Source organism: Oenanthe melanoleuca, chromosome 3 (genome assembly GCF_029582105.1).
Source record: "Oenanthe melanoleuca isolate GR-GAL-2019-014 chromosome 3, OMel1.0, whole genome shotgun sequence".
Classification (NCBI taxonomy): Eukaryota; Metazoa; Chordata; class Aves; order Passeriformes; family Muscicapidae; genus Oenanthe; species Oenanthe melanoleuca.
The window spans coordinates 55,861,621-55,878,845 of record NC_079336.1 but is presented as its reverse complement, the minus strand read 5'-3'; the positions used below and the strand labels follow the sequence as shown (position 1 = coordinate 55,878,845).

Here is a 17,225-nt window from a genome sequence, read left to right as displayed (position 1 = left end):
AAACTTTTTTTGGATTTTCTATTCTGTCTGTGCCTGATAATTTGAACAGTTCAGCTTATTTATAATTACATATTAGACAACTAAACAAAATCCTCCTTTCCCAGTCCATAATTAAGATTCTCATATTTTAAGCTCTTCAAACCCTACAGTATTATTTATTATGTCATTTTCAAATTAACTCTGGCATATCAGTTAATAAAATAATATTTTGATTTTGAGTCTGGGCTAAAAACTTTCTTTGCAAATTTAAAATATACTCCATTATCATATCAGAACTAAAAAACACTTATCTCTAAATACTTTCTTTGATGTTCCTTGTCAGCTGAGTGCTCCAGTTCTGTTCATCTCTACAAATCTGTGAATATTCATGGAATTGTGTAAGGATAAACTAATATTTTAAAATGCTGCTTGGAAGTAGCATACTGACTGAGCCATAGGATTTTAGATAAATTCAAACAAATGGATTGGAGATCAATGGTCCTCATGCTGGAGAAAGCACAAATAGTTATATTTATTCTAGACAACTTCTGTTTGGTGGTTTACCTTCTGATCTCTATGCTACTTCAGATGTGCAGACTTTAGAAAACAGTTTACATATCTGTGAGAATGTCCTTTCGATACTTTTTTATTGAGAGTAAGAATACTAGGCACTAATGAAAGTCTTTTTTTAAGAATGATAGTTCATTAAATCTGGTGAGTGTTGATGACAAGTGCCTTGGTGTCTAAGAAAGTGAATCTTTTCTGTCTATTACTTAAACTGAGACTTTAAAGTGCTTTAGCATCAACCAAGGACCACAGAATCTAATTTGCAGGTGATTAGTGAAGAACTGAAATGGAAACCTGTGAAAACATATGAATAAATAAATAAAGGATTCATCATGCATAGTTGCACAATGTAAATTATAGCATCCAGTTAGGTGTTTGCTGAAGCACCTACATCTTTTGCAATTAAAGTGATTAAAATTTGCTGAAATAAATAGTTTTTCAAAATTCAGAAGACTAAATGCTACCTATTGACTTAGTATCAGAGAAACCATATGTGGTCTGAGAGAGATGAGGCTGTTCCTGTGTTATCTTCAAGTACCATAGAGGTATTCTTAATCCCAGAGATACTCTATTTCAAAAATATTTGGTCAGAATGGATTTTAGCCATTATTAAGTTTTCAAACTGTTGTAGTAATCTTGCAAAATACCATCTTTGCTCAGATTACTATATGAACAGTTGCAGGCATATAGATTTTCTGTCAGAGTCTCACCTTAAGGAATGTGAGGAATATATAACAGTGTTTTATGAAACTGAATTTTGTAGTGTGAATTAGAGGTAATATACAGAGCATTGGGGCACACTTGTTCTCTTCGTGACTTCAAGAATATCTTACGGAAAGATAAGTTGGTAAGATTGTTATAGGATTTCCAATCCATTAAGATGCATAGTTTAGCATGGCTTTTATGGAGCTGGCAGCTAAATACTAATAGAGATCTCAACAGTCTCACTAACATTATAGCTTCTTGAGAGTAGAGCAAATTTAATACCAAAGTTCATTTTTCATTGTTGAATGAGTTAGGACACTCTTTTTTTATATTGTACTTGCTTGGATTTGATGGTCTTAGAGGTCTTTTCCAACCTAAAAGCTTCTATGATTTCCCTCATAGGGGGATAGTCATGAATTTGCTGGTTTTCTCAAAGAATCTGGATGTTATATTCACACCCACAGACTAGAAGAATAAAAAATTTATTCTCCTTCTCTATGTTTAAGTTATTTGAGAATTTGGGAGTGCTAGGAATTTTGGCTTCTTGGGACACCATGTGTGTCAAGGAAAGCCCAGTATTGCAGGTAGCTGGAGCAGGGAAGTGTTTTATCTGTCCTATACTGTTTCTTAGGTATCAGCCTGTGTGTCAGAAGACAGGAACACGAGCTACAGAGAACTTTGTTCCAGCACAGCTGCTCTAACAGCATGTTAACCTCACTGGCTACCTGGCTATCAGGATAACTGTGATAATTGCAAATCTGTCGTGCAAATTATGTACAGCCAACTACCACTGTTCTGAGTAGTGCTCAATAAAAGAATTGGTAGATATACATCAAAGATTTCTTTTTTATCTGAGGAACCTGTCCTTTTCTTGGCTGAAATGGAGCAATAGCTTTGCCTTTTAAAAATGAAGGGGAAATTCTATTTTACATATTTCTGGCAGCTTTCAAAGAAAGGAACAATTAAGTGGCATCTTTCTCCTGTCAGGTTCATTTCTTAAAAGATAGTATTTTGTTTCTTAAATGCAGGCTACTTAAATGTGGCTACTTTTTTTATCCCATAGTCCAGTTTTTCTTCTCTCATGTAATGCTTGAAGTGTGACTCATTTTAGGTGATTAGCTTAAATGATGAGTTGTTACATTTGTTCACTGTAATAGACAAACTTGTATGTTGTATGTCTGTTTCTGACAAATTTTATAGTAATACGACTTCTTTGGTTTCAAAAAGTAGCTTCTGATTAACAGCCAACACATCTGGTTCATTATTTGAAAATCTGAGAGGGACACTTTATCCTACTTGACCAGCCTCCTTACACAGTGCATAGAATACTTTCTATTTCTTGATAACCTTTGCTTATAACATGTTCACAGACCTGAGACTTCCTGCTAGCATTTTTCTATCCACTGCCAGGTCATTGAATTCTGCAGAGAACTTTGCAGCCTTACAAAACTGCAGTGCCATGACAGACTGAAGTGGTAAACTGTAAAACAAGTATGATTTTCTTCAAAGCCATAGAATGGCATAGAAGGAAAAGAAATTTAATATACCTGTGTTTTCTTTCTTTTCATTTTCCATGTTAAAATATTCTAAATATTTTGCTAACTTCTGAACTTGGAGCTTGATATCAAGGATTACCCAGAAGTCAATTGACAATAATTTTTCATTTCAGCAATAGCAGACCATCTAATGGTAAATGATTAAAAAGTCCTGTCCTGTCTCAGCTCAATTAACTTTTATAAAAAACTGACTTCACTAATCTGTTGAAGACCAAAATTAGCTGTTAAGATATCTTTAAAGAACTCTGTGTTAGTTTAACATCAGATGGAAACTGCTGATGATATCTCTGACACTGCAATGCCCCCATTTGCCATGGTTTTACTCCTCTAAGACACATCTAGTTCCTGACTTCTCTCATAACTGAGAAAGTGCTTTTCAGTTAGTCTGTAAGAAGGTAAATTATAAGAAAATTGGGCACATTTGCTTTCACTACGACTAATGACCTTGACTTGCTATAGAGATGTTAATTTCTGGACTACATCTGACAGCTCTACTAAAAGGCTGCAATGGGTTTGTTTATTTTTTTTTTAATATGTGGTTGTACTGCATCATAGAAGGAAGACAGACTGGTGCTAAGAGACCTAAAAGTGTGGGCAGAACAATTTGAAAGAGACATAGCCCGAGCACAGATGGCAGAAACAAGCTTACAAGAGAAGTATCAGGTAAGCAGCAGGGAAATTATGTATGCTAACAAATTTTTGTCATCATTATGCATAACAGGCACTGCAGTATTTTGTGCAATCTGTATATATGAGAGTCACTACAGTGTTGTTTAAAGAAATAAGGGCACAAAGTGTCTTGCCTGCTATTGATGGAGGAATTACAGTGTCAGCTCCAGCTTTGCTACGCAGGACAGTGCACAGATGGTTTGCCTGACACAGAGCTTGCCCCAGCAGTGTGCAGGAGGACTGTCCTAGTTAGAGGAGAGCATGTGTCTGTGCCTTCCCTCCAGATCCTGTGTGATTTAGCTCAGATAGGACGTACAGCTGAAGGCTGGGTGAGGTGACAGGTGGAGAGGACAGGACTTGGAGTTTTATTTTCATGCGCTGTCTCAAACGTTAATGTCTAAATCAGAAATATGAAACTTGGCCTGAATTTTCTCCTGAAGCATTACTGGTCTCCAAATACAGCCACTGTCCCAAGTAGGATTAAATCCAGTTGCTATTTTATCTGATCAATTATTACCTAATTTCATATATGGTTCAGACATCTGGTAGCTGAAGGGCAATACAAAAGTCCTATCTATATAAAAATAAAAATAAAAATATATGCATAATTATAAAAATTAAGTGCTATTCCTCTTTGGGAAAGATGAGGACTCTTACAGATACAAAATTTCCATAGGTTATGGTACTCCATAAATGTTATTTAACTCCTTTACTCTCTACTGCAGTTGATCTGATTTTCTCTTTGTGCAGTCATTTAAGCATTTCAGAGTACAGTATGAGGTAAAAAGGAAACAGTTTGAACTGGCAACCCAGTCAGTAAGGAAAGATGGTAAATTATCACTTGATCAAGCTGTGGTGAAGCAAGCATGGGAGAGAGTTACTTCCAGGGTAAGTTCAAAATCATTGTGCTATGTATTTTTTTTTAATTAAATGAAGGTTGGAATTTAAAATAATTTAAACACCTGTTAGCTATTGATTTTATTAGGCATTAGGAACCTAAAAGTGGACCAAATTTCTGGCACTGCTGAATTATTTTGCATTTGTTTTGAGAATATTTACTGCACGATCATCTTTTATATTACTCAAAGATAGAATATGAACTTTAAGAAAAGAACTATAGTTTGAGATTTCCCTTTACTTGAAAGAGTGGTAACAGCACTCAGCCAACTTCAAGATATTGTTGATAGAAGGAAAAGCATACACAATGTCAGTTACAAACCCAGTGTTCCTATCTAAATTGGTAGTTATTTGAGAAATTCTAATACAATATTTTTTTAGTATAACTAAAAATAAAACCATTCAATGAGCTTTCAATTCTATTTTTGGCCTATTTGCAATAGTAATAAATTAATGTTAATATTTATGATTGGGAATTTGAACAACTAAATGAAAAATCCCAAGCAAATTATACTGTTTGACCCAAATTAAAAGTTGCTAAAACATTTTTACTAGTGTATATCCATGCTGTGTGTATATATAAACATATATTTACGTATTTATTTATTTATTTATGTCATGTATTTAACAGATCCTCTGTTAAAAGTCATTCTGGAGTTTTTACATAATTTTAATGATGTTTTTACTACCATAACTGGCATTGCCAATAAGACACAGTGTTCTACTGCTATATTCTCCCCTCTACAATCTTTTGAGACTCCTGCATATAAAAAGTATGTTCAAAACAGATAAAAAGATTTTATATGCAGGAGCATGAATTAAATAACATTGGCAGAAGAAGGTATCTATTACTATGCCTATTAACTTATGAAATTTCAAATATTTTGCTTCTCAGTTGTTCCAGTTTATTTGTGATCAATCTGCAACTCAGTTACCATTCAGAAAGGGAAATACGCAAATCAGCAAATTCTTATAGAGGTTTGGTTGCTGTAATTTCCAAACTGATGTGGACTAATATATCTAGTTTATGTCTCAATTATACTCTGTTACATGGGGGTTTGGTTTTACAGTCTGTAAAGTCTGATTTTTATCAATGTACTTGTTTGTATTATTTAGCAAGGGAGGCATTTCAGTCCTTTTCCTTTTATTTCCTAGATGCTTGATTGGCACATACACCTTGATAAATCCCTTCCTGCACCTCTGGGTACCATAGGTGCTTGGCTCTACAGGGCAGAGGCTGCTCTGAGGGAAGAAGTAACTGTTCAGCAAGCTCATGAGGAAACAGCAAACACAATACACAGGAAGCTGGAACAACATAAGGTAAATGGAAATGCAATCATCCTGTGCATTATCCTCCATTATTTTCACAGCTTTAAATGGTCCATACTCTACAAAGATAATTATTTCTACTTTCTGGGGCTTGTGTTGTGGCTAAAGCTTGGTGTCTTGTCATGGTGACTTGAGCTGTGGTATCTGTGTATCTTACAGGCAATATTCTGAATTGCTTTTGGATGCTTTTGCTTCTTCTGTCTGAAGTGTATCAAGTAATAATACTTTAATGCCTATGGTAAAATTCTGCAGGGAGCTCATAATATTGAGTGCAATGTTCAACCAGTATGAGCTAATTCAGTGAAGAGGGGAATAAATGCACTAACTGTGCTTACAGTGCAGGTGACATTCATGGGGGTGATACAATGAGAATGAATTGAATTTTGATAGTGTTGGATGACAGATAGCATGATAGCCATCTGTTAAGGCAGATAGCATGCTGTGGTAAACAGGAAACTTTTCCAGATGAATTTAAATAATTCTACCATTATTTCTTGCTGAGTCCAACTTCTCATTTAAACGTCACTAAAACAGTGAGGTTTTTTCTGTGGATTTGCATAATATGTGTGAGAAAAAGTATTGCTGAAAAAATATGCTGGTGAGATGACAAGAGAAACTGAACCAGTAAATGAAAGGGGAAAATGTGATGTAGAGAAAGGCAGTACTTGAGGCTGTATTGTTTTATATTGCTTTTTTTTTTTCTCCTCTATCACTACTATTTAAAAAAAAAAGGAAATTTGTTATGGGTAGGGTTATTTCATCAAAAAGCAATGTTACATAATGAAAAGCTGAGAAGCTTCATGGTCATTTGATTACTTTTTATTAGAACAACTGTAGCTCTTCTAACTTTAGTAGTAACTAATTCAATTTTAAAAAACAATGTTAAAATCTGTAAGGAAGATACTGATTTTTTCAGGGTCCTGTCTCTTGTAATGATAAACTTTCTTGGTAGCATCAAATGTTTCAGGATTTATAGGATTTAACATTTGTTTAAAAAAATTAATAAGTCAAACATCATTTTGTTCTTAGAGTGTGAACACTGTGGACCTCCTTTTGATACATTCATAAGAAATACAAAAGAATGTGCCCTAAACTGTTTTTTATTTGCATCAGAAATGCTGTGGTGACGGATTTCCATGCCAACAAATAAACTTTGATTTGGGTTAATCTGTGCCAGGGGAGTTTTCCCATGGGAGTGGGATGGAAAAAGCTTCAAGAGAAGCATGTATAATTGTATCTGTTCCTGGAGTTTGTTTTGTTGCTCAGATTTGAATTGATGAATCCTAATGTGCTGCTGGATAGTACCAGAAATGCAGTAGAGTGGTTTTTTTCAGTCCTTCAGTTTCCTTCTGGTTTGTTTGTTTGTTATGGATTTGTTGAGATGACATCATTACTTCCTTTTTATCTTTGTCTCATCTGACAATGGGTTATTTTAGTAAATTTTATAGCTTATGGCCATTTAGAATTCAGTACAAAATGTACCAGCTTATTTGGACAAACCTCGTGCAATCAGGAAAGCGCCTATGTTTATTTTAGTTGATGTTGCTACCAAGATCCAGGAATTTAGGGCAATGTCTGTGCTTGTTGAGGGTCATTTCCAAGTGCAGGATTTCACTTTATGAGAATGCTGTGCATAAGTTTTCATGAGCTTCCTGTTGATGTTGGATGAAATTACTGTGATTTGTTTTGACTCAGCAGTGCATGTTAGGGGCATCCCTTTGCATCCCTTACATCCCTTGTATGGCAAGGTCTCAAATGCAGCTGAGATAATTGTTCTAAATCTTTCCTTTATGCGGGACTCTGTCAGTTTTCACCATGGTGAAATCAGCACATCACCTGCATCTGAGAAAGCCTAGCTCATTTCTCTTCACAGCAAGGTGTTTGGCTGAAGCAGCAAGCAGGGAAAACCAGGCAGGTTGATGGGGATAGTGGGGCCATTTGGCGAGCTGAGCAAGAGAATTACCACTGATTCCTCCTGTGCTAACACCGAATTTTGTTTGGGAGAAGCCCTTCCTTGGCATGTAGGAATAAATACATATGTAGGATCTGTACAGAAACCTGCCTTTTGTTCCCTGAGGTGAGAGGGAGGGGAACCTTTGTACAATCTTCTTTGCCAGCAGGCTTCTGAGCACCTTGTGCTAGCAGCTGTCTGTCTGCAGTAAAAAATCATCATTCTGCACCTCTCAGCCGCTCCCTGGGGACTTGACGTGCTGCTGCTAACAGTATCTCTTCAAAGAGTGCTGCCAGTCATTCATTTCAATATGTAATCTCCAGGAAGCCGTGTGAAGCGGTGTTGCTTAGTTACAGTTGGAGTGTGCTGTGCTGTAGGGGTTTCGCTGGTACAGTTCAGATCGCAGGAATACGGGTCGGGTACCACATTCCGCAGTCCTTCGTGAGTCTGAGACAGCATCCTGAAGTCTTTTGATGGTGAGAGAGTGAAAAGTTTACTAAATATGGAATATGTACTTAGAGAAGGAGCTATAGGTCTTCTGCCTATATATAGTAGAGTAGATTAGTTGCTTAAAATTTCAGTCTATACATAGCAAAGGTTAGTATCTGTTATAAAGATTTAAAGAGTAAATTTAGGAGGATTATGCTTTTGGGATGTTAGCATATTGGCAGACTGCATTTCAGGGATTATTTAATACAGTTAAGGGTTCTTGTTAAACCTCTTGCAGTGTATCCTGTTTTAAAAGCTTTCATAATTGTTAGATATAGCTGGAACAGAGCTTCACATAAGGGGGTTCCCTGTGTAAATGTTTAAGTTGATGTAAATGCTTATATGGGATGCATTACCTTGCATGTGAGAGCATGATCAAATAGTTAACTACATTGAGTCATCAGAGCCGGCTTTAAATTGTGCTTATTAGTTAGATAGCCTACTGTGTGCCTTTTCTCTCCCCCCTCCCTTCCCCCACTCTCTCAGTATCCCTTTCTTTCTTAAAATCCAATCAGGATCTGCTGAAAAACATAGATGGTCACAAAAAGGCGTTCCATGAGATCCACAGGACCAGGTCTGTTAATGGCGTGCCTGTTCCACATGACCAGTTAGAGGATATGGCAGACAGGTAAGGCTTTCTGAAATAAAAAGCTTCTGTGCATGGAGGGGAGCCTGTTTGCTTTTTTATCTGTTCATGCAGAGATCACTGCCTAGTAACATTTCTCACTGGCAAACTGAGATGGATGGAATAATCTCCTAAATATACATTCAAATATGCTAAAAAACCTGATGCATTTAAGATTGATAAGAATCAAGATAAGCAATAGATTTTGGATGGGAATACTTTTTTATATTCATCCTGTTATTACTTGTCCCTGGAAGAAATGTTATATAACAGCCAGGATGCAAAAAAACAGAAAAATTACTTTGCAGCACTTAGTAACAGAAATGAACTAATGTTTTCTATGATTAAAAAGAAATTTAATTAATTTGTTGTTCAAGATCAGTCATCAGAATATCATCACAGATAATTAAATGTTTGTAGACTCAGAGGTAAAAGACTAGAAAAATAACCAAACTGTAACTAAAGCTCTCAGTCTCTCCTGCAAAAATGAATATTGCTGTATTTTACTGTACTGTGATTCATTTTATAGGTTTAATTTTGTTGTCTCTTCATCTGAGCTCCATCTGTTGAAGATGGAGTTTCTGGAACTGAAGTACCGTCTACTGTCACTCTTAGTCTTTGCAGAATCAAAGTTAAAATCATGGATCATCAAATACGGAAGGCGAGAGTCCGTGGAACTGCTTCTTCAAAATTATATTGTAAGTTGGGGTTGTCTTCTTTTTATAATTATTTTTGAAATATTCATATTTAACTTTCCTAGAACTGTAAAAGAAAAGAAACAGATAACAGATTTGTCAGTCATCAGCTTTATGACTGCATTCCTATGGAATATGTGTTCAGGGGTGAATCTGCCTTCCCTATGGAGGAACTTTAGTCAAAAGGCTGAAAGTAAAAATTATTTTCATTGCATCATTTTTTGAAAAAGAGAAATAACATTCCAACTGCGGTCCAGTGATTAATTTAGTAAGTATCTCTGGAGGTTCCAAATTTTAGATTTTTGCTTACTTGGTATAGCAACTCCATAGAAGTTAATTTCATCTTCTTTAACACATGAATAGAAGCACTTTATAGCGACTATACACAGTTAAAGGGTTAAAGACAGAAGAGGTTTTGGCTTGCATTTCTACACAGTATTTTTACAGTCTTTCAAATGATTAATAGAAAAGAATGTTATTTTACCTCTATATATTTGTTTAATATACTGTTCGTATAGGGGAGTAATTTTCTTATCTAAAGAATTATTTTTCTTTTCCTACTCAGCATTAGTATATTAAACCTTTTTCTTTATCTCTATTCTGGAAAGAATTTGCTCCAGCTCTGTATCAGCCATATACCATGTTAAGGAACAGAAACTATTGACTTACGAGCGTTCATTGATAAATTTTTTTTTCAGTGTTACACTGCTGTATCTTTTTAAATTCACATGTGCAGTGCCAAGTGTAGGTAGAATGATAGTACTGCTGCACTTCTATGTTAGGGCATGAAGGATTCTTTCAAAAGCAGGGCTGGTCTAAATATTTTTTACCCTTCTATCTAATCTATCTAATTGCATGCAAAAATTAAGTCTGAAAAGAACTAATACAGTTACAGAACCATTCAGAGCCAGGTCAATGAGCAGAGAAAATTATTGATGTCCCCACTTCTTTGAAAAGAAAATTTCAAACTCTGTGAAATTTGGGTGAAATTCTCACTCTTCAAAGTGAAAATTTCTGTCTTTAAATTTCAGCAGTTAATTGCACACAAAAATTTGGGAATCAGTTAACTTTCTTTTTCGGAAAAGTTCTACAAAATTCAGATAATTTCTTGAATTAACTTAGTTTGCTGGAGTGATATGCAGTAATAAGAGTGTAATAAAACCTACTAAAAGGTGAAAAGAGAAATAATAAAAAAGTGGATAGCTTGAATTTTCAGGGTTTTTTTGGTGACTTTCTTATTTTTTTCCTTTTAAATGAACACGTAGTTGTTAACTTGTATATTAATTTGCAAGTGCCTCAGTTATTCTTGTAATTCAGACCACTGATGCTGAGATGGTCTTTAGGGAAGGAAGATGCTTCCTTGCATAATTTTTGAAACTATATAACATCAAAATGGGGAAGTCAGGACAGGAAGATAAATAGATCTCGTTTTCATTCTTGATGGCCTTAACTTCTGGCTCCTTCAAGGTGTGATGGAAAGGAAATTTATTTGCTTTGGCTTACCTGGGACCAGTTTTGTAGGACTGAGAGACAAGTGTTACTCTCCCAGTATATTAGGAGTCTTACATAGGAAAGCTGTAGTCAGTACCTTATAGTCAGAGTGACTATATTAGCAGGAGATAAAAATGTAAGTCTGTCTGCCAAAACAGACTGGGGAATGTCAGCATTCTAGGAACATGCGTAATTAGGATCTGGATAGAACATATGCCTGGAAAATATTTATGTGCTGTAGCTTAAAAATAAGTATGGTGGTTTTGACTTAATCTTATAATCTTTTCACCTCTGTCGTACACCAGAAGTAAAGGTCTGCACAGATTGTACACCATCAACCTGAATAATATGCTATACCAAATTCCACTGTAATGGTGATACTAGGTACAATTATCCATGGATTTTAACCCATGGAACTGTTTTAGCACTGTTGTGTTAGCACTTTTTTAGCATCCTATGCTATACTGATTTGAAAAAGCTGCTTATTTTCTTCAAGGAGTCTTGTCAGGTGGTAGACAATATTTATCAGTAATGTCTTTATTTAATTTTTGAAAATATTTCAGATAGCTCTTGATACCAGTGTCATGTAAATCTTTTTCACTCTTTCGTGTGAAGTCTTGGAGGTTCTGTTTCAGGTTAAAATGTCTGCATGGGTTTGGCAAAACAGAAAGTCATGTTTGTCAGATAAATAATGATAAAACCTGTAGATCTTCATACATGGCAGATTTTGTTTTAACAGGAAAACAAAGAAAAATTCTGATTGCTCTTGACTTCCAGTTTCCTTGGTTATAAACACAGTTTTAAACTGCAGACTAGAAAACTGTTACAACCTGATATAGCAACTGTCAAAGGTTTTAAATAGAAGAGTTTTAGATATATACTGGCAGAATTATTTTAAGTGTTTTTTTCATATTATATAATATGAGCCAAAGAACACATAAGATCTGATTCTTCTGTTCAAAATACATTGAACTTGGGCTTCATTTGAAACCTGCTTTAATCAAAATCTCACTTGTCTGATTTTGTCTATTCTGACATTCCAAAGCTTGTGTAGACATGTGTGGGGTGTGCATTTCTTAGTTTTGTAATCTGTAGCTGAGGAGGGATGAGATGTAGGATAAATTACAGAACCATTCCAAACTCTACATTTCTCTTCCTTTTTTAACGCTGGTAATGCAAGATATAATATAGAGCTAAAAATATGTATTGCAGTTAAAGGAAATAACATTTCTGAAGGACATGTAAAAAAAGGTCAGTTTAATTTGCCATAAGGGATAAAGAGGCATAAATGTCAGAGGCATAACTTTTTTACCAAAATATTTCCAGATAATTTATTCATCGCACTATAACACATCACAGAGCTAAACTATCACTCACAAAGGAACAGCACTGTGTCACACTTTGGAAAAACAGCATCTCTCTGTGCCATGTTTCCATGATCCTTCTTTCTGCCAGTTGCAGAGGAGGTAAAGAAAAATTGAAGAATAAAGCAAATGTTTTTCATCTATTAAAGTGTAACCTCTCTTTCTGCAAAGGCTTAGTACAGGAACAATAGGATTTGATTTTTGTGGTGACATATATAAAGGAAATTTTCTCATTCATTAAAATTATTCTGCTTAGATTTGAGTATAAAACAGTTTTTATTAAATAAATTCTTAGTTACTCAGTTTCTGCACATTCTAAGTATCATATGCCAGTGACATATGCAAGTATCATAAGTATTCTAAGTAGGATATGCAAGACAGCAAATAAGAAAACTTCAAATAACCTTTCCATGTGGAAAGTAAATAAATATGTATTTGCAATGACAGACTCTGCTGTACACCTAAATTTAAATGGTGAAATTTTTATGCTATTTTATAATTATGATATTAAAAATATTATTTTATAATGATGAAAATATGAATGGAGGAATAATGAAATTAAATGTTGTCATCAGTATCCTGATGTAATTTCATAGAAATTATTGCCAATCCTGACACCCATCTTTATTTTATCTATTACAATTTTTTTTTTCTTTTCAGTCTGTTATTGAAAATAGTAAGTTCTTTGAGCAGTATGAAGTTACCTACCAGATCTTAAAACGAGCAGCTGAAATGTATGCCAAGGCAAATGGCTCAGGTAAGTGTCTGTGTTTCTTTTGTCACTAGCAGGTAGGCACATGATCCAGAGAATCCTGCTGCTTCTGAATCTCCAGAGGAGGGTGGTCATATTCAGATGTCAGCCTGGGAAAAGCCCATTGTCCAAGCTAACTCTTGGATTATTTCATTGTTGTTAATTTGGGATAAAAAATTGTGACAGAAACCAAATTAGGAGTAGGGAAAATCATGTTCTAGTGCCTAGAAATGTTCCCTGGCTTGGCTTAATTTGAAAGGAAAAGACAAGTGGGAGTTGGTCCAAGTGTTGTAGTTGGAAAGTCATCCCTTGGTTTATTGGAGGTTCTTCATTAACTTTGAAAACCTGCAAGAGGACCTAAAATGATAGTTGCAGTATGGAGATACATGAGAGGAAATGTGTAGCTGATTCAACAGCTGCCTCCTGTCACTCTTGAATACTGCCCAGTTCAGTGAGAATTCGAGGGCAATATTTGACCTAGATAATTACAGACATGAGATCACTTTAATCTGTAGCACAGTAATGGCTGTGGAGGATTGTTGCAGCTGCTGCTAAGGGGGGTAGGAGAAAATGGATACCTTTGTTTGTTGTGAAATTTAAATTGATAGTGACACCCAAATTTTACAAAAGTAAACATTTTTTCAAGGTATTCTTACAAAGAGCAAAAGTCACAGATTTATTCAATGCTATTAATAAAATCCAGTAACAGATTCTTTTCTAAAGAACAAGTACCAACATATATGAATTCAGCAATAGTAGTTCAAATTAGCTAAAAACTCTTGAAAACAAGTGTATTGTGCATATTTTATGAAGTCTCAGCATTTACTTGGCCTTTTTTCTTCTCTCTATTTGTTTTCCTCTGGAATAAGGACAAATGGCAAAAAATTAGCTGCAGTTTCAAAGTCAATGGCAGGAAGATCAGAATTTCATTCTATAGTTTTCAGTGTAGACATAATATGTGTTTTTATATTATACAACTCTTATTTTCTGCTTTTTTTTTAAGGCAAGCCTGTCTCTTGATTTCTTTCATAGCAGGTTTGAAATGAGCACCACACACAATACGCAGTGTGGCTATTTTAATTTAGCATTTATTTTATCTATTTTCCAAAGTCTTTAATTCACACATTTAATTTCTCAGTCATGATCTTGTGCTAAAATTGGGCTGTGAGCTAAACATTCATATATAAAAGCCTACTGAAATAGAAGTTACAGTAAAATATAATTCCTTGATGAGAGTGAATAAGCGTGATATAAAGTTAACCTTTACAGAAATAGTAATGAAACAAAATAATCAATGTGTTTCCTGTATCTCAGTGGAAGAAGTTGAGAATGTGATGAAATTCATGAGTGATACCACAGCTCAGTGGAGGAACCTCTCAGTAGAGGTGAGAAGTGTAAGAAGCATGCTGGAAGAAGTAATTGCTAATTGGGACAGATACAGCAGCACTGTGGCAGGTCTACAAGCTTGGCTTGAAGATGCTGAAAAAATGCTGAATCAGCCTGAACAATCCAAAAAGGTATGCACTAGTAACATAAGCTTATGTAAATTGTGAAACATTAGATTTTTTTCTTCATTTGCTTAGGTTTTGCTCAGACTTCAACATCCTGTCTTCATTCGTCACAGGAGTTTCAGTGTTTGCTTGTAGAGCATCTAGAGGCAAATACACATATGGAGAAAGCCTCATTTGAGGTACTTGGCTAGGGGCATCTCTGACATGAATATAGGGCAGCAGTATTGCTCAGAGATAGGAATGTTACATGATTCACTCAAAGGCAAATACAGCTCTTAGCACCAAAGTGAGTAATCATGGACTACCTATAAAGACACTGATTTTTTTCTAGATGACAGAATTCAGTACTCATTACCTCCAAAGGGCAGTATTATTACTATGTGTTGTTATCTTTGATGGTTGTTTAATTAACCCATTTCCCTGGCATTTCAGAAATCTTTTAGACAATTGATTTTAGGGACCTGCAGTTATAAAGATAGTTCTGTATTTTTTTTCTCTTTTAATGTTAGTGTACTGAAGCAATAAGATTTAAGTTTGTAAATCTTCAATAATAACCTGGATTGACTCGAATAGTCCTGCATTTAATAGGTGCTGAATTTGCACCTGATCCCAGTGTACCAGCTGTAGAGCTCTTAACATTAAAATATGGTTCTCAGATTGTAAGAGAGCAAACTGATATCTGGTCAGGAATGAGCATTTCATCTTACATGAAAAAACAGTATCCTTTTTTTAAAGTTTGTTAGTTCAAACTGATGTAAATTAATGGAATACACTTTTTAAATGAATATAAACCAGTGAAAAAACCAGTCTGGAATAATGTAGATTCAAACAATTATTACTGGGCAGGACAGATGACTTCTGCTGATTAGGGTGATCTTAGATACTGGTGTATGTTTTATGTAAGTAACTGGACAATGATTAAAATTAAATATTCTTAAATCCATGTATATGAATAAAATCAAAACATTTACTTTTCTGTTTAGATGTATAACTTCATCTTCAAAGATTTTCAAAGCAGAAATTTGAATGTACCCATACAGTATATACTTGCTTTTGATTTCTAACATAAATCCAACAATTAATTCTTTTCATTCTGATATATGATTTCAAAAATTTCAAGAAATCTTGTTGAAAACCTTAGACATGAAGCTTTATTCTTCCCAAAATGCTATTTTTTTCTTAAAAGTACATTGGCTCAAAAATGTTAAAGGTTACTAAGTGGTAGCATAATCTGCCAGGAGACTGAGATACAAATTTAAAAATTGCTTCTACTTTTAATGTTGAATTAAGCTCTCCACAGCAGTAATGTTCACTTAGATAGTTCCAAGAAAAGGTCTGATTTAGCAGTTTTAATATTTGGTTAATAAAACAAAATCAATTCTTACAGTGGTTTGTAAAATTAACAGTCTTAACCGCCATGAAGAAAAACCATCTGGAATACCAGGTAGAAGATGATAACTGTTGTTTGGAATATGGCATTAAACATTTCTGAGCATTTCAAAATATTTTTTCTGTAAACCCAAAAAGATATCTGTAAAAAGATACAAAGCTGCTCATTTGCAAACCTTACCTGTATTGCTTAAAGCCTCTACATTCTATCCTAGGTGAAGACCACAGTAGTCCTTCATCATGCTGTCATGCTTTCTTCTTCTTTCCATTATCTCTTTACCACTGTTTGATTTGGAAAAGAAAGAGGCCTGTTGACTTTCTCATTGGCTTCAGTTTTCAGAGACCTTGTTGAGAACCTGTACCACTGAAGATCTTGCAAAAAAAAAAAAATACCAGTGTGTGCTTGGATTTTTCAAACCATTCCTTCTACAACTCCTTTGTTAACTTCCAGTGCCTCTTAAGCACTTTCCATAATAATTTCATTCTGACTGCACCCTCCCACACTTTTCTCACACAGCTGTATCCAAAAGATTTTAGAGAGCTTCTAGATCTCATGTGGTGACTTCCTTAAAAAGAGGTTCATTGTTTTATTTGAGAATGAGGTGTGCTTCCCAGTACCTTCCAAACTTGTTTAAATTTAACACATCTTAGGTTGGCTTCTGAAATGGAGACACTCCCCAGCCAGGCCTGCAGGAGGTAATGGTTTGTGGGAATAAGTGTGCAGAAACAAGGATGTGAGTAGTTTAATCCACGTGGTTTTTAATTCTTGACCTCTAGTGTGCCTGACCATTGGAAAGCTGACCAGTGCTGGATTCAGTAGAGTTAATTTATTTTGGATGTGTTCATAAAGGTTAGTCTTTGTACAGAGCAAGGGGATTACTCCACTGCAAGTGGAAAAGAATTCAAACTGCAGATGCAGTTTACTGAGCTGATTAAATGTAATCACTGACACATCAGTGCAGAGCACCTGAATAATGCTCTGATCTATTGATCACAGTTTTAAGGGATTGAAACACTGTGTGTGGTTCAGTTCTCTCTTCAAGATATTTGACCAGTATACAATAATATGACCTTCAGACTTGCATCTGAACTTTTTAAATACGTTGATGAGTTTTGACAAATATAGTTTCTGTATATCTGAAAATTGGGATGACTGACAGAGTGGTTGGATAGGAATTTTTCTCATGTACCATTGAGCAAAGGATTGTATGGGACTGTCACGTGGAAGGTGAATGGTTTTGGAATTACAGGGTAGAT

The 17,225-nt window shown here is 35.0% G+C and overlaps 1 protein-coding gene across 1 annotated transcript in view; it reads left to right on the top strand.

Moving 5' to 3' along the window:
- The window catches only part of SYNE1 (spectrin repeat containing nuclear envelope protein 1), a 284,134-nt gene that overhangs the window by 70,751 nt on the left and 196,158 nt on the right, over positions 1-17,225 (top strand). The window contains 7 exon segments of the mRNA XM_056488586.1: positions 3,363-3,470; positions 4,227-4,364; positions 5,529-5,693; positions 8,658-8,770; positions 9,297-9,465; positions 12,978-13,074; positions 14,383-14,585. Coding sequence (XP_056344561.1) covers positions 3,363-3,470; positions 4,227-4,364; positions 5,529-5,693; positions 8,658-8,770; positions 9,297-9,465; positions 12,978-13,074; positions 14,383-14,585 — 993 coding nt within the window.